Here is a 27,729-nt window from a genome sequence, read left to right as displayed (position 1 = left end):
AATGGTACTGTTTCTGATTTGCTGGTAAGACAGGTACCCCCAGAATGCAAGATTATTTGTATCCAGCAAGAAAAAGAAGGCTTAGCATCATGGTGTGTTAAAAATGCTAAATTTGAGATCTGTTGGAACATAGAAGGAAAGAGGATTTCAAGATCTAGGAAAAGCATGCTGGTTTTGAAGATTCAGGTCTCAAGAGCTGGATGTAGTTGGCTGGTTCTGGCTTATTTGTGGCATTGTAACCATAGTTTGAATTTCAGCTGGTATTGCATGCTTTATACTTTTAGAGCCCCTCAGGTGGCTCAGTTGGTAGCGCATCAGACCCTTAATGGGAAGGTTGTGAGTTCAAGCCTGCAGTGGGCAGTAGCGTCCTCTCTACTCTAGTCATGAGGTCTGTGGTGACAGGTTGGACTCGATGATCCAACCTTAGTGATACTGAATACTGCTTGGAGGAGGGGTATAGAGCATCAGCATGTGGCTGCCAGTGGCTCTGATTACAAATAGGTATGCACTGTAGCAACCGGAATGTGCTGGAGATGGGCTTGTTCTCTTGTGTGGAACACTTCACTGGTTCTTTGGAGTGCTAAGTTACTTCCTCTTTTGGTTTTCTATGTTGCTGATTCAGGTACTCTGATGTCTTCACCCTAGAGCATGGATTCTGTGCCTCTGAAAACCATCCAGAAATTGAGGACTCTATTATTACTTTGGCAGAGGTTGGGGGAGTCCAGTCACTGATTCTTGAAACACTTTTCCATAGTTTTTTCCACGAAAAGGAGTTCCATGACCAGCTTCAGAAACGTTTGTGGTACAAAGTGATGGTCAATAAGGAGGGAGGATGTAGCAGCTAGTCTTCTATAAGGTGGTGCTCCCACTTAAGGTACTTGGGAGCCCTGAGTTAATCACTGATGCCTATAATGATGCTATGATGGTATACTGTTGTTTATAGTTTTGTTGGAAGCTATTATGAAGAATGGAAGTACTGCTGGGGGAGGCGCTTACTGCCGAAAATCAGCCAGTAACAGTGATCAAAGTAAGCCCAATAGCACGAAGGAGAGCACTGCATCTGCTGCAGGTGAAAGTGGAAAAGGCTACACCAAAGACCAAATGGAAGGAGTATTCAGGTATGGCCTTGCTTAATTACTGCTTTTTATTCTGTGTGTTATGTACTCATGTTTTCAGCTCTGGCATCTAAAGATATAACAGAAAGTTCAAGGTTAGCTGAGAGGGGGGTACTGAACTGAGGGTACCAAACTGTACTGCCTCAAAGGAAGGGGAGAGCCTCACTGTGTTTAAACAGTATGAGATGCTGTTGCTTTCTGTGAGAGAAATGATACTCCTCTTTTTAAGCTGTCAAGGTTACTTTATATTTAAAATAGTTAATGAGTAGATCTCCTGATAAATTGAAGTAGTGATGAAATTCTTTAGTACAACTTGCAGGACAGTGTTTCTATTCTTAAATATTTTTATGCTCAAGATACAAGCTTACTCCTAAAAGTTTATTTTCAAACTAAGCTTGCTGTACAGACTGGTCTTAGAGCAATGTTAATACTATTTTGTTCTGGAAGTACAGCTGTCTGAGAAACACTGAAGCATATAGTCTGAGTTGTGTTATAAGCTATCTCTGAACATCGTGCAGTGTGATAGTATTGAGATGGGGCAATGTCAGGAAAGGAGGATGTGCAAACAGAAACAGAGGTCAATGAAAATGGCCTTCTGAGGAGAGCAGTTGTGAAGTAATGTTATTATTACACATTTTTTGGTGGTAGGAGTGAAAAGAATATTGCTTGATCGTGCCCCCACTTCTGCTAAAGAAATATGGGTACAGCCACTCTAAAATTGCATGCCTGGAAACCCACCTCTTTTTTTTTTAGATAAACCTAGCCCAGCTATTTTCAACAGAGCTCAAAGAAGGAAAATCAAGTGTTCCTTGTCTCCTGTTTTCTGTAAATTGGATGAACTGTTGTCAGAAACAGAAATTTGGGGGGGGGTGGGGTGTTTGTGTGTGAAATGTATGTTGCTGTTGATACTATCTTGGAATCCCTTTCTGAAATTCAGTATTCTGTTCAGGTGTGCTAACAGTGAGGAAAAAGTAGCTTTTCTTTTTGGTACAGCAGCTCTACATTAAGATAGATGGATGGCAGCATCTCTTGCGTGGTTACCCTCTTGGTATTGCTATTTAGTAGAGCTTTACATGTACCATCATCTCTGCTTAATTGTTACCACCCTTCATGATACATATAAAGAGAAATCTGAATAAGCACATACACTTTGGGCCACCTTGAAATAGTAGCTGTTAGGTTCAACAAGACCAAGTGCAGGGTCCTGCATCTGGGTCAGGGCAATCCCAGGGACCAATATAGGCTGGGCAGGGACTGACTTGAGAGCAGCCCTGAAGAAAAGGACTTAGGGGTGCTGGTGGATGAGAAGCTCAGCATGAGCCACCAGTGTGCACTTGCAGCCCAGAAAGCCAATCACATCCTGGGCTGCATCAAGAGAAGTGTGGCCAGCAGGTCAAGGGAGGTGATTCTGTTCCTCTACTCCACTCTGGTGAGACCCCACCTGGAGTACTGCATCCAGTTCTGAAGCCCCTGTTACAATAAGGATATGCAAGTGCTGGAATGTGTCCAGAGAAGGGCCACGAGAATGATTGGAGGGCTGGAGCTCCTCTCCTGTGAGGACTGACTGAGAGAGTTGGGGTTGTTCAGTCTGAAGAAGAGAAGGCTCTGGGGTGACCTTATTGTGGCCTTCCAATATCTGAAAAGGGCCTACAAGAAGGCTGGGGAGGGACTTTTTAGGGTGTCACGTAGTGATAGGACTAGGGGGAATGGATCCAAGCTAGAGGAGGGGAGATGTAGATTAGATGTTAGGAAGAAGTTCTTTACCATGAGGGTTGTAAGAACTGGAACAGGTTGTCCAGGGAGGTGGTGGAAGTCTCATCCCTGGAGGTTTTTAAGGCCAAGCTGGATGAGGCTCTGAGCAACCTGATGTAGTGTGAGGGATCCCTGCCTATGGCAGGGGGCTTGGAACTAGATGAACCTTGAAGTCCCTTCCAGCCCTGACAATTCTGTGATTCTGTTAAAATTAACTCAAAATGTGTGTGTGTGCACACATATGTGTGAGACAGAATATCTCAAAAGAAGTAACTAAGTTTTGGATCAAATGAAGACATGCACCATATTTTCAGAAAGCTGCTACCAGGAATGCTGTATTACTGCCAGTATTCACTCACCCGTGACATTCCCTTCTGAGCTGAGTCTGCTTTGACATCAGGCTTCCTGCAAATTCTGAGGTTTTTGTTCTTTTTACCAGAATGTATTGCCTGCTTTGTCTTGAGTAAAATGATATAGAGCTGATCTTTCTCCCTCTTACACTTTCCTAGTATTGAGTATTGCTTCCTTGAAGGGGTTCACTAGATACCAGATAAAATTAGTCCAGTTTGTTGAGGTCAGAACCAGAGTTAGAGGTATTCAAGGAAGTTAACACACTAAAGATAATCTCCATGTAACATTTCTTCTTAGTACCTATTCCAACCATCTGTTTTGTGAATATTAAATCTGAGGTTTTAAAACCCTCCCCTGGTCTTTGCAAATAAGAATTGTAATAGCTTGTGGAACAAGCCATGTTTGTTTGTTTGTATTTTACATACCACTTCAAAAATCATCTGTTGAGACAACATCTTGACCTGAGCTTGAGTGATTCATAGATTGCATCCTGTTCAAAGGCACCCTTGAAGGTCATCTTGTCCAACCCCCCTGCAGTGAGCAGGGACATCTTTAACTAGAACAGACTGCCCAGAGCCACCTAAGGTCTGATCTTGAATGCCTCCAGGGATGGGGCCTCAACCATATCCCTGGGCAGCCTGTTCCAGTGTTTTACCACTTTCATTGTAAAGAACTTCTTCCTTATGTGCAATCTAAATCTGCTCTGCTCCATTTTAAAACCATTGCCCCTTGTCCTATCACTACAAGCCCCTCACTCTAAACAGTCCTTCACCAGCCTTCCTGATGCTACCATATCAGTGTATCAGTTGATAAATCTCTGGAGAGAGGCTGAATTTTTGTGTGAATATGCAAGTCTCCAGTTCTTGTTGGAAGTTTTGAAGTTTGTCATGTTGTCAGTTAGTGGCATCAACACACCACTTAGAAAATTTGTGGTTAAGAATTAAAGACCATGTGTGTGTGCCTTGCCAAGGAGAACAGAACACTGTTTCATAAACAGTGGGCTAAAACTTAATGGAAAAAACACAACACATTCAGTGATGATGGCTGAGGGAAAGCTCATGTTTAAAACACAGTTAGAATGAGCTTTCTTGTTGGAAGCACAGCAGGCTGCATATGTTATTGCTTCAGTCAGGCCCCAGACTTTTACAATTATATGAAATGCACCCCTCTGGGGAGGGTGTTCCTTGGAGAGCAGAGCTTGTCATCACCATATACTTCTGCCATACCACAGTGGAATGGTTTTTCAGACCTTTGAATTGGTTAAAGAAATGCTATGTCAAAATAAGTGATTTTAAGTAGTGTTTCATGTTTGGTTATAAATGTGTGTGTTGGGGGGGGGTCCATAAGAAAAGAGTTCTTTAGACAACAAGGTAGCAATATCTTCATTTTTCAATAAATTCTGAATTCTGCTATAAATTTGTCAAACTAAGTTATTTTGTATACTTATGATTTTAAGGGTGGTCATTATCCTCAATCCTATTCTTCCCTTTAGAGGTTATTGATTCTGTATTAGTAATTGAATGTAATCTGAGAGAGAGCATTCCTGATTTAACTACAAATGCCACTTTCAACCCTTTTTGATAAGCTTTAGTGAGCAGTCAGAGAGGGGGAGTAACTGTGAGCTCACTGACTTGGGTCACTGATTAGTGTGAAGTTGCCCAGCTGTCTTGAATTTGATAGTGACATTGTGTTTAAGAAGCATAATGAAGACATTCTTGGAGCAGTATGACTAATATAACTGCATGAATTTTCATCAAGGTTACCCTAGTAATGTGGGTAGGTATGAGTACAAACAAAGCACCTCTGTGCTGTTTTTGTTTTTTCCCCTCACATCCACAGGGACACTGATTGCTACCAAGCTACCATAACACTTCTGCAGAGCATTGCAAGAGCTTACAAGCAAGTTGCTGGACAGGGAGAAGCATTAAGATGCAATATTTTTCACTGATTGCATAAGCTCTGGGTGATGTGCTGTTCTTTGCAATCACTGTTCCAGTGTGACAGTTTGAAGCTTGAGATATCTAAAAGCACTTTGTTCCTATTGAATTGAAATGCTCTGAAAATACTGTCTGTAGCACATGCACCTTTTTCTTAATGAATGCTTATCTTGTCACTGGGGGCTGTATAAAGTTGCCTTAACACTGGAGGTGACCTGCATATTGGAGATAACTGACAGGAGACAAGCAGAAACATGTTGGGATCCACAGTAGACTTGCTCTGGAAGTCTATAGGCAATCAAAAGCTGTCTGAGCAATGTTAGCTTGAGATAAATGCAGGAGAATCATGTGCACACGCACAAAACAAGGAAAAACTTGCTTTGGGATTCTGTGGTCTTTGCTTTAAAGCAGTTCTTTTGCTGTTTGAAGTGCATTATTTGATCTGTTGTTTTTTTTCTGAGATGAAGAAATAAAGCATTTGTGTGAGAAAGAAAATGGAAACTTTTTTTCCCCCCTCCTAGTTCACTAAAAGCAGCAACAACAAAAAAAGTGCTGAGCAGGGTGAGTTTTATCAAAGAGTTGTTAAGTACAAGTTCTGCTCATCATATGTGCCTACTTATAGAGTGACAGAATTGTCAGGGTTGGAAGGGACCTCAAGGATCATCTAGTTCCAAGCCCACTACCCTGGGCAGGGATGCCTCACACTGGTTCAGGGTGCTCAGAGCCACATCCAGCCTGGCCTTAAAAACCTCCATACCAAGTGTCGCAGACCTTTTGGAAAGCCTTTGGGAACTATCATGAAGGTTTTTATGTTTGTTTGGTTTGGGGGGGGGTGTTGTTGTTGTTTTAAGATAATTTGATTTAATCTTTCCCTTTTCATGCTGTGAAATGTGTATTATTTGTTTGTTATCTATGATATGACCATAAAATAGTTATGGAATAGAATAGAATAGAATAGAATAGACCAGACCAGACCAGGTTGGAAGAGACCTTCAAGATCATACTGTCCAACCTATCATCCAACACCACCTAATCAACTAAACCATGCAACCAAGCACCCTGTCAAGTCTCCTGAGCACCTCCACTGATGGTGACCCCGCCATCCCCTCGGGCAGACCATTCCAATGGGCAATCACTCTCTCTGTGTAAAACTTCCTCCTAACCTCCAGCCTAAACCTCCCCTGGTGCAGCCTGAGACTGTATCCTCTTGTTCTGGTACTGGTTGCCTGGGAGAAGAGACCAACCTCTGCCTGTCTACAGCCCCCCTTAAGGTAGTTGTAGAGAGCAATAAGGTCACCCCTGAGTCTCCTCTTCTCCAGGCTAAGCAACCCCAGCTCCCTCAGCCTCTCCTTGTAGGGCTTGTATTCCAAGCCCCTCACCAACTTTGTTGCCCTTCTCTGGACACGTGGCTAGGTCATGCACTTTGTACAGTCTCAAGTGATTTTAAAATTCATGTGGTGCCTGCTGTCTGTGTTTTAATAAATAAGCCATAGCATATATTCCAGATTACCTTTCTGTCATCTGAAAAATAACTGCCATGATTAGTACTATGCTGAGGCTGGATTACTGTTGTGTGAAAACCATGGTGGAATACTGCTTTTCCTGCCCATTGTAAGCCAGCACAAGAGTGACATTTTGTATTTGGTGCTGTGAGTTAGATTGAAACAAACTAATCAAGGCATGAGTTCTGCAGTATCCTTGCAAAGTAGGATGTAATGGTCTCCAATAGTGGTTAAAAACTAATCAGTAGCTAGATTCAGATTCACAGAGTAAACCAACAAAAAAAATGCCTTTACATTTCATGGGTCGAACTAGAAAGAATGTAAAGTTGTGTGGCTGACTTTTTCCAGGCCTGCTGAGAGTTGTATAAATTCAGCAAAAGAGATGTGGTGTTACTTTTTTAACATGGGGTCAGGAAGATAATTAACTGAAAGTGGAATAATCAGAGCAAGCAACATATACTAAAATGGAAAAAAAGAATTAAAAGGAAAAAAAGCCCACACCACAAAGCAAAGCAATCAGGGCATGCCTTTAATTAGGCTGCTAGAACTACTGTGAATTGTTAAAATATCCAGTTGAATGGTTGAGAAAGTCAAGATGGAAACTGCAGTCATAGGAGCTCATCATGGGAAAGCGGCACAGAAGATATGCTGGACTATGCTTTTTGTGGCTAAAGTAAAAACTCAAAACAAAATCTGGAGAAAAGGATGCTGGTGTAAACACAGCCTTGAATATTTCATGTGGTACTATGACAAGCACCCTAACATGTTGTTGGATCTGTCAGTGAAGCTTTTGGTGCATTTGTTTAGGAAATTAAGCTGGTACCAGCTTGAGTTCCTCACCAACTCTGTGACCTTCTCTTCCCAATCTAGAGTGCTTTTCACAGACCATGCCTATGTCTTCCAAACTGACTGGCACATTCCCAATTCAGCTGCAAAAAGCCATTTGCATCAGACCCTCTGGCATCATTGGAAACTTGATCTATGCAGAAATTAGTCTAAATTTTACTGTGTTTTTCTACCCAACTGGGATCAGAAGTCAGTGTGGCTTCCTCTTGCTCAGCTCTCTGTCACTAATGTTCACATTGCTGCTCACTGGGCTGCTCAGTTCAAGTTACTAGTGGGAGAAAAAACTGTGGCTTCTGTTGCATGCTTTTGGAGATTGCAGTCAAAGTATTTGTCCTTTGGGTTATCCCTGCACATGTAGACAAAGGCTTTCAAAGGCTCTTTGAGATTCCTAGTCATACTTAAAACTTCACCATGGATGGTGGCAGGTATGTGATACAGAAATGCAAGTGTCTCTGATAGGTTTTGTTAACCTGATAACAGCTGTTGATGCTGACCTAATCTGAATTGTAGATTAGAAAAGGGAAACCTAGCACAGCAGTAGGAGCATGTAATTTTCTAGTTACAGGACAGGTAGTAGTCATAGCCCCAGAATTTCTGCAGGTGAGAGCAGACATTTTAGGACCTGAAAGGCTTCCTCTGCCTTTAGCCATCAGAGCATAGAGGAGCACAATGGGAGGAAGAATTGCTGCAGTTTGAAGCTGACTGACCAGTTGTACTGCAGGTAGCTTGACAACTGCTAGCTGGGCTAGTGGAGCTGTGCAAGTCCTGACAAGATACCTCTGTCAACAGAGTGTGGATGTATGTAGGCTCTCATTTGCCCTCGTGCTCTTTGTGAGGTGTATTCTCTAAAAGTCAGTTATTATTGCAGGAGCATCCAGCAGTATGCACTCCCAAATCAGCCAGCAAATCTGGTAGCTAGAAGACTCTGCCAAGGTGCTGGCAGAGGACCAACAATTCAAGGACGGAAATAAGCTGAACAACAGAAATAACTTGATAGTAATTCAAACAGAGAAGTGATCCAGTCAGGAATTAAAAAACACAAGAAAAGCAGTTCCCAAGAAACTAAACTCCCAAAGTAAGTGAAAGTACCTGAATTCAAATAAGTCCAAAACAAACAACAACAAAATAACTCAATTCAGTACAAAAAGGGTAGGCCATAAGCAAGTGATCTGTAATTTGCAGTTTACAAAAGGAACATCTTTGTGGGGTTTCCATATGCAAGGAAATTAGTGCTACGGACTACAGTGCCTGAAGTGCCCCAAGCCCAACCACACAATTTGAAATGTAGCTTTCAGAAAGTTAGTTGTTCATGCTGAGAGTGCTGCAGGATGGGAGTTTCAGATGTGGTTAAAAGTTACATCAGCAATCAGTCCTTTCTAAAGCCTTTACTTGATTTACTGTTAATTTTTCCCAGCCTCTACTGGCTGATGTTGTGTGGCCAGTGATAGGAGACAAGTGGAAGGGGCTGGTTCCTTCTGTCCATCTGCCCTCCTGTGACAAATCACCACAGGACAGTTCGGTGCTTCAAGAAAGGGATTCTGGTAGAGTGAGGATTGTCAGGCATCGGACTGTCAGCATCAAGGGCTGAGGACTGTGTCCAAACAGGGCCTGCCTCTGCTGAGGAATGAGGAGCAGATTGTCCATGGCTTCCAGCAGCTGGAGAGAAATTTCTTGTCACAATAGGGGCAGGTTGGAGGAAGACTCTTGGAGAGACTCTGTGAAAAGCCCATCATGCCTATCTCTTTTAAGGTGGAGAAGGGATGTGGCATGTCAGGCCCTGTTGGCATGGGCTGTGTACCCCAACAGTGTTTGAGAAGCCGAGCAGCTTGACAGCACACGTGTGACCTGAGCATCTGTTAGGTTGTCTTGGTGATCCTGTATGGTTTGTCCTGCTATAAATTTACTTACCAGGTTGAGTTTGTGATGCATGAAAGTTTTGACTGTCAGGAGCACACCACAAACATTAATATTTTTGTTTAGTTTGAAAGCACTTTAGCTTGTCCTAACATCCCCAGTGCAAAGCTGCTGCAGCACAGGTTTTGGTGCAAAACTCACGGGGGTTTTGCAGAGGGAGGGAAAACCAAGCTGTTAGTCTGCAACAACTACCTTGACTGATACTCAGTAAGAGACCTCCTGGCAGAAGCTGCTGACTCCCTGTAGGAGAGTTCCATGTACTAGATGCTAGCTGCTTACAGTCCAGCTGCTTTTTGGCTTGAAGTGGCAAAGCAGTGGTATAAAAATGTTGTCTAATAGCAGAGTGTAGCAAGAGTGTCACAGCACAAGCTGATTGCTGAGAATTCCATTCTTAGAAGTGGTGCTTTTCCCCTGTGCATTTATACAATTGTTTAATGTATTTTAGCTGTAAAGCCTGATCTGCCTAATCCAGAGCCCTGCTAAACTCTGCAAAGTTGCCCTGTGTATGTGTGTTCCACGTGATTCACCACAAAGTCGTACACAGCTCTGCTTCTCAGGCTGTCCAGAGTGCTTGCAGCTTATGTGTGTTGCTGAGGTTTGTAAAAGCCAGCAATGACTTGGGTGAGATCTTCAGATGACAGTGGGCTAAACAGGGAACAGGGGTTATGTGTCTCAGCATTGATGCTGTGCAGTAGAAAGGAGGGCTGTGTAAACAATCTGAAGGATTCGTTGCAAGTCTGCTGCAGGCAGTGTTGCTGTGAGCATGTCCCAGGCTCACAGGATGTTAGGGGTTGGAAGGGACCTCTGAAGGTCATTGAGTCCAACCCTGCTGCCAGAACAGGACCATATAATCTGGCACACATCACACAAGAACACATGCAGATGGGTCTGGGAAGTCTCCAGAGAAGGAGACTCCACAACGTCCCTGGGGAGCCTGTTCCAGTGTTCTGTGACCCTCACAGTGAAGAAGTTCCTCCTCATGTTGAGGTGGAACCTCCTGTGCTGTAGCTTAAATCCATTACCCCTTGTCCTACCACAGAGTGCAACTGAGCAAAGCCTGTCCCCTCCCTCTTGAAACCCAGCCCTCAGATATTTATAAACATTTATTAAATCCTCTCTTAGTCTTCTCCAGACTAAACAGCCCCAGGGCTCTCAGCCTCTCCTCACAGGGTTGGTGAGGGGTTTGGAACAGAAGCCCTATGAGGAGAGGCTGAGGGAGCTGGGGTTGCTTAGCCTGGAGAAAAGGAGGCTCAGGGGAGACCTTATTGCTCTCTACAGCTACCTGAAGGGGGGTTATAGACAGGTGGGGGCTGGTCTCTTCTCTCAGGCGACCAGCACCAGAACAAGAGGACACAGTCTCAAGCTGTGCCAGGAGATGTTTAGACTGGATGTTAGGAAGAAATTCTTCATAGAGAGAGTGATTGCCCATTGGAATGGGCTGCCTGGGGAGGTGGTGGAGTAGCCATCATTGGAGGTGTTTAGGAGGAGATTTGATGGAGTGCTTGGTTGCATGGTTTAGTTGATTAGGTGGTGTTGGATTATGGGTTGGATGCAATGATCTTGAGGGTCTCTTCCAACGTGGTCTGCTCTATTCTATTCTATTCTATTCTATTTGCTGACTGATACCACTGTTCCTGCTTTTCCCATGAGAATTGCCCACTGTGGGACATTCACTGGTTGTGAATGGGAAATCACTCTGAAGTGAGGTTTTGGGTGTTAGAAGAACAGATTGGCATCTCTTGGATTGTTCTTTTGGATTATTTTTCTGTTTGTCTCTTCTCTCCATACTGGAGTTGTTAAATATATGCATACCAAGTCTGCAAAGAAGTTAATGTAATGGGGTTTTTTCTTAAGCATATTTTTAACTGCCATGAGAAATGACCATATGCTATCAGGGGAAAAAGTTGTAGAGAGTTCATGGTGCTTAAAAACACTTGAACAAGTGTTTAGCACTACAGTTTTAATGCTAATTAAATAACAACTTTGCTAAACATAGATGACTCGCTACCTAATTTTACATCAACCAAAATTCTGAAGAGTCTGCTCCACAACCAGATAATTAAGATACTGAATTATTGAAGAGAAGAACTTAGATTGGATGCTGAGGTAGCAAATTCTACAAATAAAAGCTTAATTTGATACTGTTACCCTACATGAAGAATACCTCTGAGTTTTCAACAATGCTACATTGAACGTGAGATGAGCTGAAGCTGTAATTGCTGGAGCTGTTACTGCTTCTCTGAATTTATATAAACATTCACAGAAAGTTAGGATCTAGGTGCATTCTCAGCAGCAGAGGTATTTTCACAGGCTTTATTTCCCTGAAAAGCGAATGCTTGAATGGTCTTAGGACTTCTGTTTGGAGAAACAGAGGTATGTTTTGGTTTGTTTCCTATCATGCATGCCCCAACGCATGTGCTGGTGACAGTCCAAACAGGACTTCCCACCTGCTAGCTCTGCAAAGCAAATTTGGAATCCTTATTTTATGCATTATTAACAGTGATACTCATAAAACACTACAGGAATTGCAAACTGAAACCTTTTCTTACAGCTGCAGTAGTTCGACAGCAGAAGTAGTGAAATAAATGTAAGTAGTCAACCAGTTTGGAGTACAATAGTTTACTGTTCTCAGGAGTGAGTTTATTGTGAAAAAGAGTGGATTTTTTTTTAATCCTTCATGTTGAAAGCAAGAGAGGTATTGTTGCACCAGTGAAATGTATTACCTCAAACATTCAGTTTACGTTTTACTTCATTTTCTTTTGCAGTATAAAGAAATGTCAAAATTATTATGAAGTCCTTGGAGTGTCAAAGGATGCAGGTGAAGAAGACCTAAAGAAGGCTTATAGGAAACTTGCTTTGAAATTCCACCCAGATAAAAACCATGCACCTGGAGCAACAGAGGCTTTTAAAAGTAAAATTCCATTTTTCCTTGCATTTTATTTTATGGTAAAACTTTGTCAGATTAAAGACATTCATCATCATTGATCACTTGTCTTGTTACACGTTTGTCAATGTTGTGTTTTGCAGCTAATATGAAACTGACATTTTAATTCAGGAAAATATTTTGCAGGGTCACAGGATGTTAGGGGTCAGAAGGGACCTCTGGAGAGCTTCCAGTCCAACTCCCCCTGACAGAGCAGGACCATAGAATCTAGCACAGGTCTCACAGGAATGCATCCAGATGAGCCTGGAAAACCTCCAGAGAAGGAGACTCCACAACCTCTCTGGGGAGTCTGTTCCAGTGCTCTGTGACCCTTACAGTAAAAAATTTCTTCCTCATGTTGAGGTGGAACATCCTGTCCTGTAGTTTACATCCACAGCCCCTTGTCCTGTCACAGGGTGTAAGTGAGAAGAAGCTGTCCCTTCCTTCCTGACACCCAACCCTCAGATATTTACATGCATTCATTAGACCCCCCTCTCTTCCTCTTCTCCTCTCCAGATTGAACAGCCCCAGGTCTCTCAGTCTTTCCTCATAAGACAGTGCTCCAGTCCCTTAAGTCATCCTTGTAGCCCTCTGTTGAGCTTATTATCCTCATTTATGCCTAGATAAATAATGTGGACTTTTGCAGTGGGATTTGGTTTGAGAGGATTAACTGTGATTTTTCAGGTATAGGGTGCAAATACTTGATCTGTCACACCCAATTGCACTTTTTTTTTAACTGTTGTTGACTTAATATAGTCAAAGATATCTTGCTGTCTTGGATCTTTTATATACTTGTGTTGCAGTTTGATCTGTGTGCCCCCTGCAATGTTTACTTCCTGTGTCTAGAAGTCCAGCCCAGAGGGGTGGACACAGGAAATTATGTAGTATTTCCTACCACAGTTCTTTGCACCACTATAAGATGCAGTGCGGAGTCTAGCACTATCTCTTTTTCTTCCTCCTCCATCATCTGGTAACTGGGGGAGATGTCTCCTGGCTTTGGGCCTGGCTAGACCCAAGGCCATGGGGGGGTGGGCAGTCTCAGACCTGGCCAGCTGAGACTAGCCTAGCAGTGGGAGGGGGAAGAAGGAGCCCTGGGGGTCTTGGGTGTACCCTCAGGTGGGGATGGGATCTCTCTGGGTCTGTTTTGGGATCTTTCTTTGTCACTGCACTTTCGGTTTTCTGTAAAAGTTCACTGCTTTCTATTTAAACTTTCCATCACTTTTGTAATCTGTTTGTCTGAGTGTTCATTGTTGCCAGTGGTGGGGAAGGGGGCTGCCTCAACCCAGCACATTCTTGGTAGCAGAGGATGGCTTGAAATAAACAAATACTTGGTATCAAAATGGAGTTTTTACCGAATCACTTAACCATGGTAAGTATCTTTTCGGTAGAATTCCTTGGAGGGGGGGTAGTTCTATTACTTTTTGCACACAAACCCACTTGATTTCAGACATGGCCCTTATTAATAGTTGCCTCTGACCATTTCTTGGGTAAAATTTACAGTCTCATTTTACCTGATCTAAGGCTGCCAAAATCAGTCCTGCACAACAGAAATTGTTGAGGAAAAGCTTTTTAAAGCTGGAAAGGACCTCAAGGATCCTCTTAATTCCAACCCCCCTGCCATGGGCAGGGATGCCTCATACTACATCAGATTGCTCAGAGCCACATCCAGCCTGGCCTTAAAAACCTCCAGGGATGAGGTTTCCACCTCCCTGGGCAATCTATTCCAGTGTCTCACCAGCCTCATGGGAAAGAACTTCTTCTTAACATCCAACCTGAATCTACCCACTTCTAGTTTTGCACTATTCCACTTAGTCCTATCACTACCTGATACCCTAAAGAGTCCCTCCCCAGATTTCTTGTAGGCCCCCTTCAGATACTGGAAGGCCACAATAAGGTCTCCTCAGAGCCTCCTCTTCTCCAGACTGAACAACCCCAACTCTCTCAGTCTGTTTCCATAGGAGAGGAGCTCCAGCCCTCAGATGTGATGGTGATATTAGGCAAGGTACTTACTGAGATCTTGAGCTACCCAGTATAACTCTTCTGTTGTATTGAGCAATCTCCCTGAGGTGGTATTTGTGGAATAAAAAATTTATGCAAATGTAATCACTTCTAATCTCTTGGAATCTCTTTTAGTAACTTCATCAAAAATCTTCCCTTTGAAACTTTTGAGCAGGTTTTTTATGGCTTTTATTTAAAGGAAATTGTACTTGAATCAAATCTGTTGTGAATTAACGTCAAATAATCAAAACCAAGTAACAAATAGTCAAAGTCTGATGACCATCCTGTGACATTATGGCATCTTCTCTCTATGTGCAATTGTCTGATTAGTGTTTCCCCTAAATGTTTAATTGTTGGTTAAAATCGAAATTTTCACTATCAGTTTTGCCCTCACACTGAATAACAAAGGAACCTTGTAGCAGTATTTGGTGTCAGTAGTGTATGTCCTGCTCTGAGTGCAAATTACAGGGCTTTGTTTCTTTGCCTTTTCTCCTCCACATAAAGGAATTGCTAATGGGTGTTTCTAAGGGCATCTTAAAAAGCACATAGCTAAGACTCACTAACTTGTTTTTTTAGATTGGATAATGTTGAAAACATCAATTATGCAAAGCCACAGCCTTACTTGCCTGTGTTGAGGTTATAATGTTGCAAGTGTCAGAAACCTTTGATGACTGATGGCTTTTCAACACTGAAAAACGTCATCTCTCTGCCTTGTGTCAGTTGGCTGCAAAGGAAGCCTGGAGGAGAGAGGAGGGAAAGCAGAAAGAATTTAATGCAGATATGACTGAGTGAAGATTGTTCATCGAGTGCTAACAGAAATTTTCCTTCAGTCTGGAAGAGCTGTATGTCTGCCCAGCAGCTAGGGTTAAGACTTGTAAAGTCAGCAGAGCTTGTGTTTTTTTTTCACACTGATTCTTTTCATGCTCACCTAACTTTTTTTTCCCTTTCTACCCTCAAAACTGAAGTTATTCATTTGTGATAATGTAGCTTGAGAGGGGACGAGCACCCAGGCCAGGCACTCCAAACATTGAAGTAATCTTGATGGCCTTAAGAACACACATGCTCCTGTCATGCATGCATGTTGTGCTCTTCATGTTAAGTCATGCCAAAATGTATGTTATTAATGTAAACCATAAAATATCTTACAAAGCATATAGAAAAAATACTTTCACATTCTTGTAGACAGTAGAATTCATGCATTTGAAGAGGTCACCACTTATCACATGAAAACAAACCCTACTGAATCTGTGATGTTTTTAATCTAGGCTGCTAGGGCAGACTGAATTTTGCAATTAGCCAACTTGAAAGCTGCCATTGTGATGTTGCCTGCTTTTGGGTGTTTTTTTTGATTATTCCACTGAAAGAGAACATTGCCATAGGTGTAGGTGTTCTCCTAGAAAAAGAAAGCAAGCTCTCCTGCCTTCTGCCTGGTTCAACAGGATAAAAGGCCTTTTAATAGTGTTGGTGGGAAACTTTGTGGAAGCTATGCTAAGAAAAGCAGAGGTGTTTCTGACCCTTGTTCTGCCATAGCTGATTTGTAACATGTAGTAAAGGACATAATTTGCTGCCTCTCTGTCCTTGACTTTGAAATTGCACTTTTTGTGCTGGAGTAGTTCTTATCTTTCATTTATGGGAATTGTCTTCTATTCCTTGCTTCAGAAATTGGAAATGCATATGCTGTGCTGAGCAATCCAGAGAAGCGAAAGCAGTATGACCTTACAGGCAGTGAAGAGCAAAGCTGCAATCACCCTAGCAACGGGAGATTCAACTTCCATAGAGGCTGTGAGGCAGATATTACTCCAGAGGATCTATTCAACATGTTTTTTGGAGGGGCCTTCCCAACAGGTATTTGTTTACATCAGTTTAACCACTGGGATACAGCAGTACTGCCTGAAGTGGCATTAGAGTTTGTGACGTTATAAAACCACTGAAATTACCCAAACCTGCCTCTGACCCTGACTCTTTAATGTGCATCAGTTTATTTTTCCCCTGAGTGCTGCTGAATCCCAAAAATGTGAGTTCAGTTCTTTGGGGTTACAATGGTGATTCTGTGGTACATGAAGTCAGTTGGTTTAGAGCTTAAAATACTTACAACTTTGAACTGGTAAGGTATCTTAAAGTTATGTGTCATTGTTCAGTAATTTTAAAGGCTTTCTGTTGTGACTTCTCTATTGACCTCTAAATAGTTGGGGGGGGTTACATGATTTAAATGTGGGTATTTCTTTCCCTAGGTAGTGTACATTCATTTTCTAACGGTCGTGCTGGCTACAGTCATCCTAATCAGCACCGTCAGAGCGGACATGAGAGGGAGGAGGAGAGGGGTGATGTATGTTTGTACACCATTTAGTTTAAACTATGGATTGTGAAATTTGCTGAGAGTCACTTTTGTGTTTGTACACAGTCCCCTGACTCTAGAGGAAGGTTTATAATTGCTAGTTCTACATTTGAAAGCTTGGGCAGGTGGTAGCCTTACTGATTAGTAAATAGACATGCACCTTTGAGAAGATAATAACCTGCTTTTGTAAATCTGTTACTGTATGTCACTATCTTACTAGTGGCTGGTAGTATTAGCTTAAATACACCATTAACTCTGGTCCCTAATCCTTGTCTACATATAAAAATCTGTTTGGACTTAGGTAAGAATTGAATTTGAAGCTGTTTATCTGTACGAATTATATGCACATCTCTGCAATTACATATGACTGTATAGATGAGGTGACATCATGGCACACAATACAAATGAATCCAGCTATTCATTTAGAAATTACTTCTGGCTACATGCTAACCCATGAATGAACTCTTGCAGCTTGAACACTCTGAATGCTGTGTATGCATTGGAAAGTTTAGGTAACACCACACTGTTTGCAGGTTCGTAGTTTCAGTATTCCTAGCAGCTTTTGATGCTTAGTCTTCAATCTTGTCAGATGAAGCTATTGACTTGATGCTGTTTTGTGAAATACCTGAATCTGTTTTCTTCCTTAGGGAGGTTTCTCTATGTTCATTCAGCTGATGCCTATTATTGTGTTAATCCTTGTCTCCTTGTTGAGCCAGTTGATGGTATCTAACCCTCCTTACGCCTTATACCCAAGATCGTAAGTAACACCGCTTGCAAAGGCCTGCAGTGATAGGATAAGAAGCAATTACTTCAAACTAGAGAAGAGCAGATTTAGATTGTTAGGAACAAGTTCTTTACTACGAGGGTGGTGGAACACTGGAACAGGTTGCCCAGGGAGGTGGTTGGGGCCCCATCCCTGGAGATAGTCAAAGTGAGGCTCAACAGGCCTTTGGGAAGCCTGATCTAGTAGAGGATGCCCCTGCTGACTGCAGAGGGGGTTGGACTAGATGACCTTCGGAGGTCCCTTCCAACCCAGACCATTCCGATTCTATATCCCAAAGTGAGGAGAGGGAAGAAATATGTAGGCAAAGAACAAAACTTGGAAGTTAGGTACTAAGAACCTGCTGTGTGAATGTAATGGAGAAAAGAGGTCAGCACTACCTGGAGTTTAGAAGGTGTTCTAATATAGGGCAGTGGGTCCTTGCAACATAGCAGGTTGCAAAGGTGTTTGCATCTCCAACATATTTGATCAAATCGTGGAATGTACTAAGGCTTATTATTCTTTTAGGGGCCTTCTGTGCCTGCAGTAAGTGAACTACTTGAAAGCAACTTTATCCTCCTTACTTAAGTTTTGAACTAGATGAGGGATGGGTAAATGGTCTGTTCTTCAGGCTTCATTCTAAGTGATGGTAAAATTATTTCAGTTTCTTGCAAAGAATTCTACTAGTGAAACTTACCTACTTTGTACAGTGGGATACCATGGCACCAAGCACCCCATCAAGTCTCCTCCTAAACACCTCCAGTGATGGCAACTCCACCACCTCCACGGACATTGGCCACTGGAATGGGCTGCCCAGGGAGGTGGTGGAGTCGCCATCACTGGTGTTTAGGAGGAGACTTGATGGGATGCTTGGTGCCATGATTTAGTTGATTGGATGGTGTTGGATGATGGGTTGGACACGATCTCAAAGGTCTCTTCCAACCTGGTTAATTCCTTCTCCTTGAGTCTCCTCTCCTCTCCTCGAGTCTCCTCTCCTCTCCTCGAGTCTCCTCTCCTCTCCTCGAGTCTCCTCTCCTCTCCTCGAGTCTCCTCTCCTCTCCTCGAGTCTCCTCTCCTCTCCTCTCCTTGAGTCTCCTCTCCGCGAGTCTTCTCTCCTCGAGTCTCCTCTCCTCTCCCCTCTCCTCGAGTCTCCTCTCCTTGAGTCTCCTCTCCTCTCCTTTTTAATGATAAACCTTTTTTCCTTTAGATAAATAAATTTAATGAAGCTTGCCAACCTAGCCCATAGACTTAGCCTACTTGCCACAGTTATTTTAAAGGTGCTTAGTTGCTTGCAGAGCTCTCATCCCCGCCACAGAAAGGTTTCTTCTCTCCTCTCTTATTTTTCAGAGTTCCTTATTTATGGAGTGTGATGTTTTTCCCTCCTGCAGTCCCTAAGCTGTCACAATGCTTATAAGCAGCTCTATGCCAAAATGTTTGAGCACAATCTTTGATTTTTTTTTTTTCTTAATCTGCAGAATGCCAGCAGAAAAATGGATTTGTCAGGGCTGGCAGAAAACACTTTAGACTGGAGATGCCTGTACCAGGTTACTACAGAATAGTGACCTGTTTTTCTTTCTGTTGAGTTTGTAATTTCCTATGACCAAACCTTGTATTTTCCTAAATGTGTCTTAATAAAGTGGGATTTTGTTTTTTTTCAAGGTCAAGGGTGTAAACAGCAGAAATTTAATGCTCAGGTGAACGTAGTAAATTCTGTGGCAGGTTATACAACCATTCACTTCATTACCTGGCTTGAAAGTTCAGTAATGTGCTGTTCTTCTGTAATAACAATATTTTATTTTGAGTGTATTTGTGGTGTGAAAAAAAGAAACAGAAATCAATGTCTAGTTTCTCTCTCCCCTCTCTCTCCTTTCTTGCAGAAGTACAGGGCAAGTCATACAAATGCAGACAGAAAACTTGCATGTCGTTTATTATGTCAACAAGGACTTTAGAAATGAATACAAAGGAGCATCACTACAGAAAGTGGAGAAGAGTGTGGAGGAGGATTATGTGTCCAACATTCGTAACAACTGTTGGAAAGAGAGGCAACAAAGTAAGCTTGGTAATTTGTGTCATTTCCTGAAAGCATGTGTTGCTGTGGGGGAAAAAAAGATTGCCTCAGGCAAGAATGCAATGTTTGCATTATTAAAATATCTGAGTGAGAAAGCAAGGGTAAAGTTCTCTATTGTTTCTAACTTCTCCAAGTGTTCCCAGCATCACTTAATTTCTGTTTTACTCAGTGGCCTAACAACCATCTGCAAATCAGCAGCAATTTTAACCAGCTGGTTTACTACCTCCAGTTTTCCTATCCAGCAATGTGCTGGTTCTCCTCCCCCTCTACTCTGTCCTGGTGAGGCCACATCTGGAATATTGTGTTCAGTTCTGGGCCCTTCAGTTCAAGAGGGACCTCAGGGAACTGATTGAAAAGACTCCATCACAGAGACACAAATATGATTAAGGGAGTGGAACATCTTCCTTACGAGGAGAGACTAAGAGAGCTGGGGCTCTTTAGATTGGAGAGGAGGAGCCTGAGAGGTGACTTCATTTGTGTTTATAAAGATGTAAAGAGTGAGTGCCAAGAGGATGGAGCCAGGCTCTGCTGGGTGATGCCCCATGACAGGACAAGGGACAATGGGTGGAAGTTGAGGCATAGGAAGTTCCATAGAAACATGAGGAAAGAATTTTTTTTTTCCCTGTGAGGGTGACAGAGCACTGGAACAGGCTGCCCAGGGGGGTTGTGGAGTCTCCCTCTCTGGAGATATTTAAGACCCACTTGGATGCTTTCGTGTGTGATCTGCTCTAGGTGCTCCTGCTCTGGCAGGGGGGTTGGACTGGATGATCTTTTGAGGTCCCCTCCAACCCCTAACATTCTGTGATCTGTGACCATTTCTCAGAAAATAAAAGGCTACAGTGAATTGCTAACAAGGAAGAAATTGCTCTTAAGTTAAGGATGAATGCTAAGCATTCTAATTTCTTCCCCATTAGTTTATCTTGTCAATCTTTTCCTTAAGTGCTTTTTATGTAAAACAAAAGCCCTCCATAGGTGTTTACAGAGAAGGAAAAGAATAATCTGCCTTGGACCACAGTACATACTAAGGACATGCAGCATGTAAATTCAGTGCTTAATCTTCTGCCAGTGCTTAAAAATTTTTCTCCCTGGACTTGACTATATTAGACCTGAAAGCCAGGAGTTTTTTAGTTTACAATCTATTTTAATATTATACAAGAAGCTGTTTTCTTTGAGAAGCATAGAATTCAGTATTAAAGCATAAGAAAACTGAATAGCATTGACCATCTCAGTACTGTGTCCAGTTCTGGGCCCCTCATTTTAAGAGGGATATTGAGACACTTGAGCATGTCCAGAGAAGGGCAACAAGGCTGGGGAGAGGCCTTGAGCATAAGCCCTATGAGGAGAGGCTGAGGGAGCTGGGGTTGTTTAGCCTGGAGAAGAGGAGGCTCAGGGGAGACCTTATTGCTCTCTACAACTACCTGAAGGGAGGTTGTAGACAGGTGGCGGTTGGTCTCTTCTCCCAGGCAACCAGCACTAGAACAAGAGGACACAGTCTCAAGCTGTGCCAGAGGAAGTTTAGGCTTGAGGTGAGGAGAAAGTTCTTCACAGAAAGAGTAATTTGCCATTGGAATGGGCTGCCCAGGGAGGTGGTGGAGTCACCATCCCTGGAGGTATTCAAGAGGGGCCTGGACATGGCACTTGAAGCCATGATTCAGTTAGTCATGAGGTGTTGGGTGACAGGTTGGACTTGATGATCTCTGAGGTCTTTTCCAACCTTATTGATTCTCTGATTCTATCTCCAAATCGTGGCCAGTTTTAACCTGTTACTCTATTACCTGTGACCATTTTGTGAACCTTTCATGTTCTGTGAGACCAGTGCTGCTAAAACAACATCAGTATCAAAGCCAGATGGTTTCAACTTAGCAGCTGGTAAACGTGACTAATAGTTTGCTGGATAAATAATTCATTCATTAACTGTCAATAGACTGAGCAGAAGCAAACAGAATGCTCTTCTCTGAGTGAAATCATGTGTTCCTGCACAGCCTTTCTCTGTGCAGTCCAGTGATGCCAAGCCTTTCAGCTGAGATGGTCTCATAGTTTCTCCCAGTTGTAAAAGACAGCCTGGCTTCACAGCTGGTCAGAGGCCTGAGCAGGACTGCATACATGCTTTAGAGCTGGCTTGCAGAAGCTGCATTGCCAATGGACAGCAGGCCCAATAATCCCTGGAGGCTTCATACCCCTCACTCATGAGTACACATTGCTTAGGCATAAACAAACCTCCATGGTTTTACAAGTTGTCCACAGGAAAGGCTTGTGGGCAGAAAACTGCAGATGGGTCCCACATATGCAAGAGAAACACCAGTGCTTTGGAAGAAAACTTTCATATTGCTGCCCAGACTACTAGATACTATCAGAATATTTTTTCCAGGTTTTTCAAATACAGGAAGTTATCAGAGAAACTTTGAGTATAATTCTTAAGCAGCTCTCAAAACCTCATGCATTTTTCCAAGTAAGTTGTCCTTTGGTCACCTTGAAATGTTTGAGTATGTTCACTCTTCATGAAATGAGTAATTTTACATCTGCAAGTGGTGGCTAAATGAATGACTGGAAGTCTTGTAACAAAATAGTTTACAAAAATGGGAGGTAATTGTTAATGGAAAATTAAAGACAAGATATAATCCAGCAGAATAAAAAGAGTGCAAGTTATCTGTGTGGGGATTTTTCCCCAGAGTGTAGATCTTAAAGGATAGTTTGCTTATATTGTCCCAGTCATTGCACTTAGATTTACTTGCATGTTGTATTTGTGTGTCCTGTAATATATTTACTGTCTAAATTATCTTTGAAAGGATTTAGTTAATATGCAATTTCCACCTGGGGAGGGAAAGAGGTTAAAGAATACCATTCCCATTTTTCAGCCTTTACTCACAGGATCACAGGATGTTAGGGATTACAAGGGACCTCAGGAGATCATCAAGTCCAACCCCTCTGCCAGAGCAGGAACTAGCAGAATCTAGTGAAGGTTGCACATGAATGCATCCAGATGGGTCTTGAAAGTCTCCAGAGAAGGAGACTCCACAACTTTCTGAGCAGCATGTTCCAGTGCTCTGTCACCCTCACAGTGAAGAAGTTCCTCCTTATGATGAGGAGGACATGCTTCCTATTTTAAGCATGAACAGACTCTTGGCCAAAGCAAAGAGGCCCATGCTTCTGTCTGCACATATTTACTGGGAAAAAAATGTGATGACCCTAGTATAAAGCAGAAAATAACCTGGAGGTGGTGACTGTCATGTTGTTTGCTATTTGCAATTTATCAGATTGTGAAAACTAACCAGATTGATTTTTGAGTAAGCAGCCCCTAATAGATATTCTCTATTTATAGAAACAGATGATGTTGTGGGTTTATGGATTTAAAATACCAGTTGTCTCTTGGATCTCCTTGCCAGTTAAAGTCTTCCCAGCGTTGATTGACGTTTAAGAACACCTTGCTAAATCAGAGCTGAAAGGATGAAAAAGATTTTCTAGAATTAACATGCTGAGCAATGTCAAGCTATTGAACACCAGTACAATACAGAGCTCTTTTATTAATACCTCTGAACACTGGCAGTCTGAAGCAGCGTGAGCTGAAGTAACATGCTTAGCATTCAGAATGGATTTTTGGGCCCAGACAAGACACTGGAGCTGTCAATAATATGCAAGATCACTGAGCGTGCCCTGTATTTTTAATACAGAAGTAGCAGGGGATTTGTTTGTTTGGTTGGTTTTAATCAGGTACTGCTGTGTGAGATATGAGGGTGCTGGAAGGCTGTTGCCACTTTTCCTGCTCAGAAAGATGAAGTGCTTGTGAAGATCCAGCAAAGGGAAGCTGTAGCAGTGTTGTCTAGGGGCCGTCAGTAGTTAGTTAGAATAGATAAAAGGAAAAGGTTGCAAGGAACTGGTGAAGAGGGTCCAGAGGAGGGCCATGAAAATGATCAGGGGTTCCACCTCTGGTCCAAGGACAGGCTGAGGGGGCTGGGGTTGTTCAGCCTGGAGAAGAGGAGGCTCCGGGGAGACCCAATAGCAGCCTTGCAGTACCTGAAGGGGGCTTGCAGGAAGGATGGAGAGAGACTGTTTACAAAGGCCTGCAGCAGCAGGACTGCAATGGCTTCCAACTGGAGAAGGGCAAATTTAGAATGGGTATCAGGAAGAAGTTCCAGTGGTGGAACACTGGAACAGGTTGCCTAGGGAGGTGGTTGAGGCCCCTTCCCTGGAGATATTCAAGGTGAGGCTTGATGAAGCCCTGGGTAACCTGATCTAGTTGGGGATGTCCCTGCTGACTGTGGGAAGGTCAGACTGGATGACCTTTGGAGGTCCCTACTGGCTATGATTAAACCTGAGGAATTCTGGAATCACAGAATCAGAATTGTTAGAGTTGGAAGGGACCTCAAGGATCATCTAGTTCCAACCCCCCTGCCATGGGGAGGGACACCTCACACTACATCAGATTGCTCAGAGCCACATCCAGCCTGGCCTTAAAAACCTCCAGGGATGAGGCTTCTACCACCTCCCTGGGCAACCTGTACCAGTGTCTCCCCACCCTCATGGGGAAGAACTTTCTAACATCCAAACTGAATCTACCCATTTGTAGGTTTTTTTCCATTCCCCTTAGTCCTATCACTACCTGACACCCTAAAAAGTCCCTCCCCAGCTTTCTTGTAGGCCCCCTTCAGATACTGGAAGGCCACAATTGGGTCTCCTTGAAGCCTTCTCTTCTCCAGACTGAACAGCCCCAACTCCCTCAGTCTGTCCTGACAGGAGAGGTGCAGCTCTGGAAAGGAACATATCATGTGCAAAAATATTCCCTTTTTCACCTGAGAAATGTTTTTCTCTGTTTTTCTTTAAAGAGACAGACTTAATTTATGCAGCAAAAGTATATCGAGATGAGCGCCTCCGAAAGAAAGCAGACTCCATGCCCATGGACAACTGCAAAGAGCTGGAGCGGCTGACCAGCCTCTATCGAGGAGGGTGACCTGCAGACGCACGCCTGCACCTTTACGTACGCCGCTGTCTCTCTTGTAAATTGAGAAGAGATTGAGTTTCACCATGAATGCTGGAAAAGAGGGGTGGATGTAAAACTCTACTGTGTAGCTGTTTCCAGAAACCTTATGCTGAAATATCATTTAATGGCTTCTTTTACCTACTGTGAAATATAAGTAACTTTACTTGTCTAGGTTTTACTTCCCAGCTTCCGTGAATTCTTTCGGCAGAGAGAATAGCTCAGAAAGGATGCTGTACTTGTAGAGACTTAGTTATAGTGGTTCTCCTCTTAACATATTTGCCATGTAAATATCTGTGGAAAGAACACTTTGTGTATATATATATAAGTTAAATGACTTTCTATTTAAAACAAACAAACAAACAAAAAAAAGAAATCTCAGAAATTTAGTTCCCATCCAACATTTTGTCTCACCGATGGAATAAATAGTATGATTACATCACTCCTCTTCAGATGTCAAGTGTGTGGAGTTGAAATGAGAATTGGGTTTTGTTTTTCTTTTGTTATTTTCTCTCTTAACACTATGTACAAATCTTCTAGGTTTACCAGCTTAGAGGAACTTGTTATTTTTAAATAGAATGGCATATATTCCTAAATATCTGTTGGGCTATCTCGATCCGGTGTAGAGTAGCAGTTAGCTGTTGTAGTTTTTTGGCATTTCTAAGCAATGCTGAGAAAACTTAAGAGCTACCACTTAATCACTCTTCTTCGTAAGCAAACATTGGCAAATGCTGTACAGACCATGATAAGCATTGCTCGTAGTACTTGCAGCAGTTTACAGCAGCTCTGCCCTTTGTTATTCCAGTAGTAGTCCGTATGTGCGGTTAACATGCATCCATACCTTCCTTACTTTTCACTAGAAAGGTAGAGGAAGCCATGCAATATGAAAAAAAAAAGAAGCTAAAAACAAAATAATAAAAAAGGGGGGAGGGAGGGATGGGGTGCAACCTGTTGTGGTTTGGTTTGTGGTTTTTTGGTTTTCCTGGCAGGCTTCCATTTTCTTACTATTTTTTTATTTCGGCTAGGTCCCAACACTGATTCCTCATTGGGCCCCACAAATGGAACAGGGAAATATTGCTAAGGACAAGCTATGTGCCTTTCAACACTTTTGCCAACTATTTAAATGTTTTGCTAGTTTGTAGTACGCTCCTATGATCAGAGCCATATCAGTTGTCCCAGGGTGGAGGAGGTAGAGTATGCATTTTTCTGGACCAGAATGTTGTGGGACTGGCTTCCTAGATATGAGCAAACACACCCTTTGGCGCCTGCACACGAGATCTTGTAACTCAGTGGCCTGTACATGGAAGCTCTATGTAGCCACACCTGCTGATGCAGAGAGGTGTTTTGAAGCAGCTAAGTACAGTGTACTTAAAGTACTTTATCAAAAGTTGTGTTGAAAATGTTTTTCGGTTCAGTAGCTGATGTTTTTACATTTTAACAGTGCTATGCAGGAGAATGTTTCTTGTACTGGGGGACGTCCAGTGGCTCCTGATAAGGGCAGTATTTTCTGTTTGAGAAAACTGCTGTCTTCTAACAACCTTATCAGGTTTTGTGGAGCTAAATTCTCCTCCTGCGCTGAAAGTCTACAATACTTGACTGACTTCATTGGCATTCCTTCTGATCTAGAGCAGGATTTTACTTTAGAGATATGCTAAATGCTATTGCTCTAAGTGACCCAGAAATCATTTTGCATAGATACCTTTTCTAAACTGTCCCACTGAAGATGTCCTCTATTGAATTGGTGTAACAGGAGAGAGAGTTGAGTAGCTGCGGGCTTCTAGCTAAGCAGCTAAACCAGCATTCAAGATGGACAGCAAAGCCTAAGGCACAGGGCAGAACTACAAGCTGCTTGGAACAACAACAACAAAGGGTTGCTGTACTGGATGTCCTTGCTAAGATGGTAAGAGAAGTGTGCAGAAGTAAGAGACAGGCACACAAATGTTTGACGTTTGCAATAGAAATTTCCGGCGAAAATGTGATTCCCCGGATTTTGTAACTGTCCAAGAATGTATTGTAATTATTCTAATGAAAACAAACTATCAAAGTGCATCTTGGTACTCCTGTGTCTTCTTAATAGAAGAAAACTGCTCCCAAGGCTTTGACAAATACTCGGGCCTTCCCGTTCACAAAGGAGTCTGAGTTCGCAGGTGGTGCGGCTAAAAGGAAAAAGGGCTGCGTGATGGTGTTTGTCTAGTATCAAACAGTGAAGTCAGAGTGAAGAGATGGTCGTGGCAGAGCTGCCTGTAATGATCAGCTGAGTTATGTCTGCCCTGCAGTTCCTTCTGCTGCAGCTAAGCAGGGAAGTGGATGGATGTCAAACTGTGTTAGGTCGGTACCTTCACCAACCAAAATGATGCAGTGGACGTGTCCTCTGGCAACCCAGACATCCCAGCAGTTTAGAGGTGAGACCTAGGCTGCCACATTTCACTGGATGACCTATTGCAACTGCCATTTTCAGAGAAGGAAACAGTTAATGTGTTTACACTGCTTAGCAGGTTAAATAGTTGCGCACTTTGAAAGACGGAGTGACATGCAGGAGGATGCTATAATTTCCTGTGGCAGGAAACCCTAAAAGATTACCCTACTCTAAATACAGCCTGCAAACATTTGTTTAATATTCCAAGTGGGCATTTCTCTCCTCATAATTGTTACTTCTTTCCCCACATACAAAGGTTTCTTGTTTTTTTTTTTATTCAGAAATGTCTTGCCTGGTTTTGTTGAGGGAATCTGCTGGAGAATTCAGAACACATCTTCTTTATGAGCAAGATGGTAATTGAAGAGGGTGAAGTGCTTGAATCTCTTCAGATGACCTTTCTTTAGAAGGTGAAGTTCTTATTTTAGGAAGTTACTGGCAAGAGGAAAACAAAACTGGATTTGAAGAGCCTGCCTAAAACTCCCTCAACTTTTCTAGCTACCTAGAATTAACTCCTTTCTCTTTTTATTTAGTAATTACATGTATCTAACTTAAAGATGGCATGAGCGTGGTTCTTGATTTCTCCTTTAAAAGGGCAAGTAGGAAAGTCCTGCAAAAAGAGAAGAATCTTGGCATGGCTCTTTGGCATAGCAGGAATCTGCTGAAACCCAGCATCAGTATGTGTTTTATTTGTGGAGCGTCCTGAGTCACAAGTGAGTGCAGTGTTCACATCTGATGAACATTTCCCAACAAGTTCTCAAACTAAGTAACACAAGATGAAATTCTAATTTTCTATTTGAAAGAGTCTTTATACTTTTACAAGTTTCCAGGAAGAGGTAGAAC

At 42.6% G+C, this 27,729-nt stretch overlaps 1 protein-coding gene across 2 annotated transcripts in view; it reads left to right on the top strand.

Moving 5' to 3' along the window:
- DNAJB14 (DnaJ heat shock protein family (Hsp40) member B14) overlaps nt 1-26,522 on the top strand; it is a 32,152-nt gene extending 5,630 nt beyond the window's left edge. The window contains exons 2-8 of one of the 2 annotated variants that reach the window (XM_068136811.1): nt 944-1,118; nt 12,183-12,328; nt 15,998-16,183; nt 16,570-16,664; nt 17,321-17,430; nt 19,311-19,483; nt 24,322-26,522. In XM_068136811.1, coding sequence (XP_067992912.1) covers nt 944-1,118; nt 12,183-12,328; nt 15,998-16,183; nt 16,570-16,664; nt 17,321-17,430; nt 19,311-19,483; nt 24,322-24,446 — 1,010 coding nt within the window. In that variant the 3' untranslated portion in view covers nt 24,447-26,522. Of the gene's footprint in view, nt 1-943; nt 1,119-12,182; nt 13,710-15,997; nt 16,184-16,569; nt 16,665-17,320; nt 17,431-19,310; nt 19,484-24,321 lie in introns of those variants that run through there. The other variant, XR_010987180.1, reaches the window with a different exon arrangement.
- The last annotated feature ends 1,207 nt before the right edge of the window (nt 26,523-27,729 follow it).

Source organism: Melanerpes formicivorus, unplaced genomic scaffold, assembly GCF_026170545.1.
Source record: "Melanerpes formicivorus ecotype bairdi unplaced genomic scaffold, bMelFor1.0.p_v2 SCAF_4, whole genome shotgun sequence".
NCBI classification, from domain to species: domain Eukaryota; kingdom Metazoa; phylum Chordata; class Aves; order Piciformes; family Picidae; genus Melanerpes; species Melanerpes formicivorus.
Note: the sequence above shows the minus strand (reverse complement) of the source record. Positions and strands in the feature narration are given on the sequence as shown.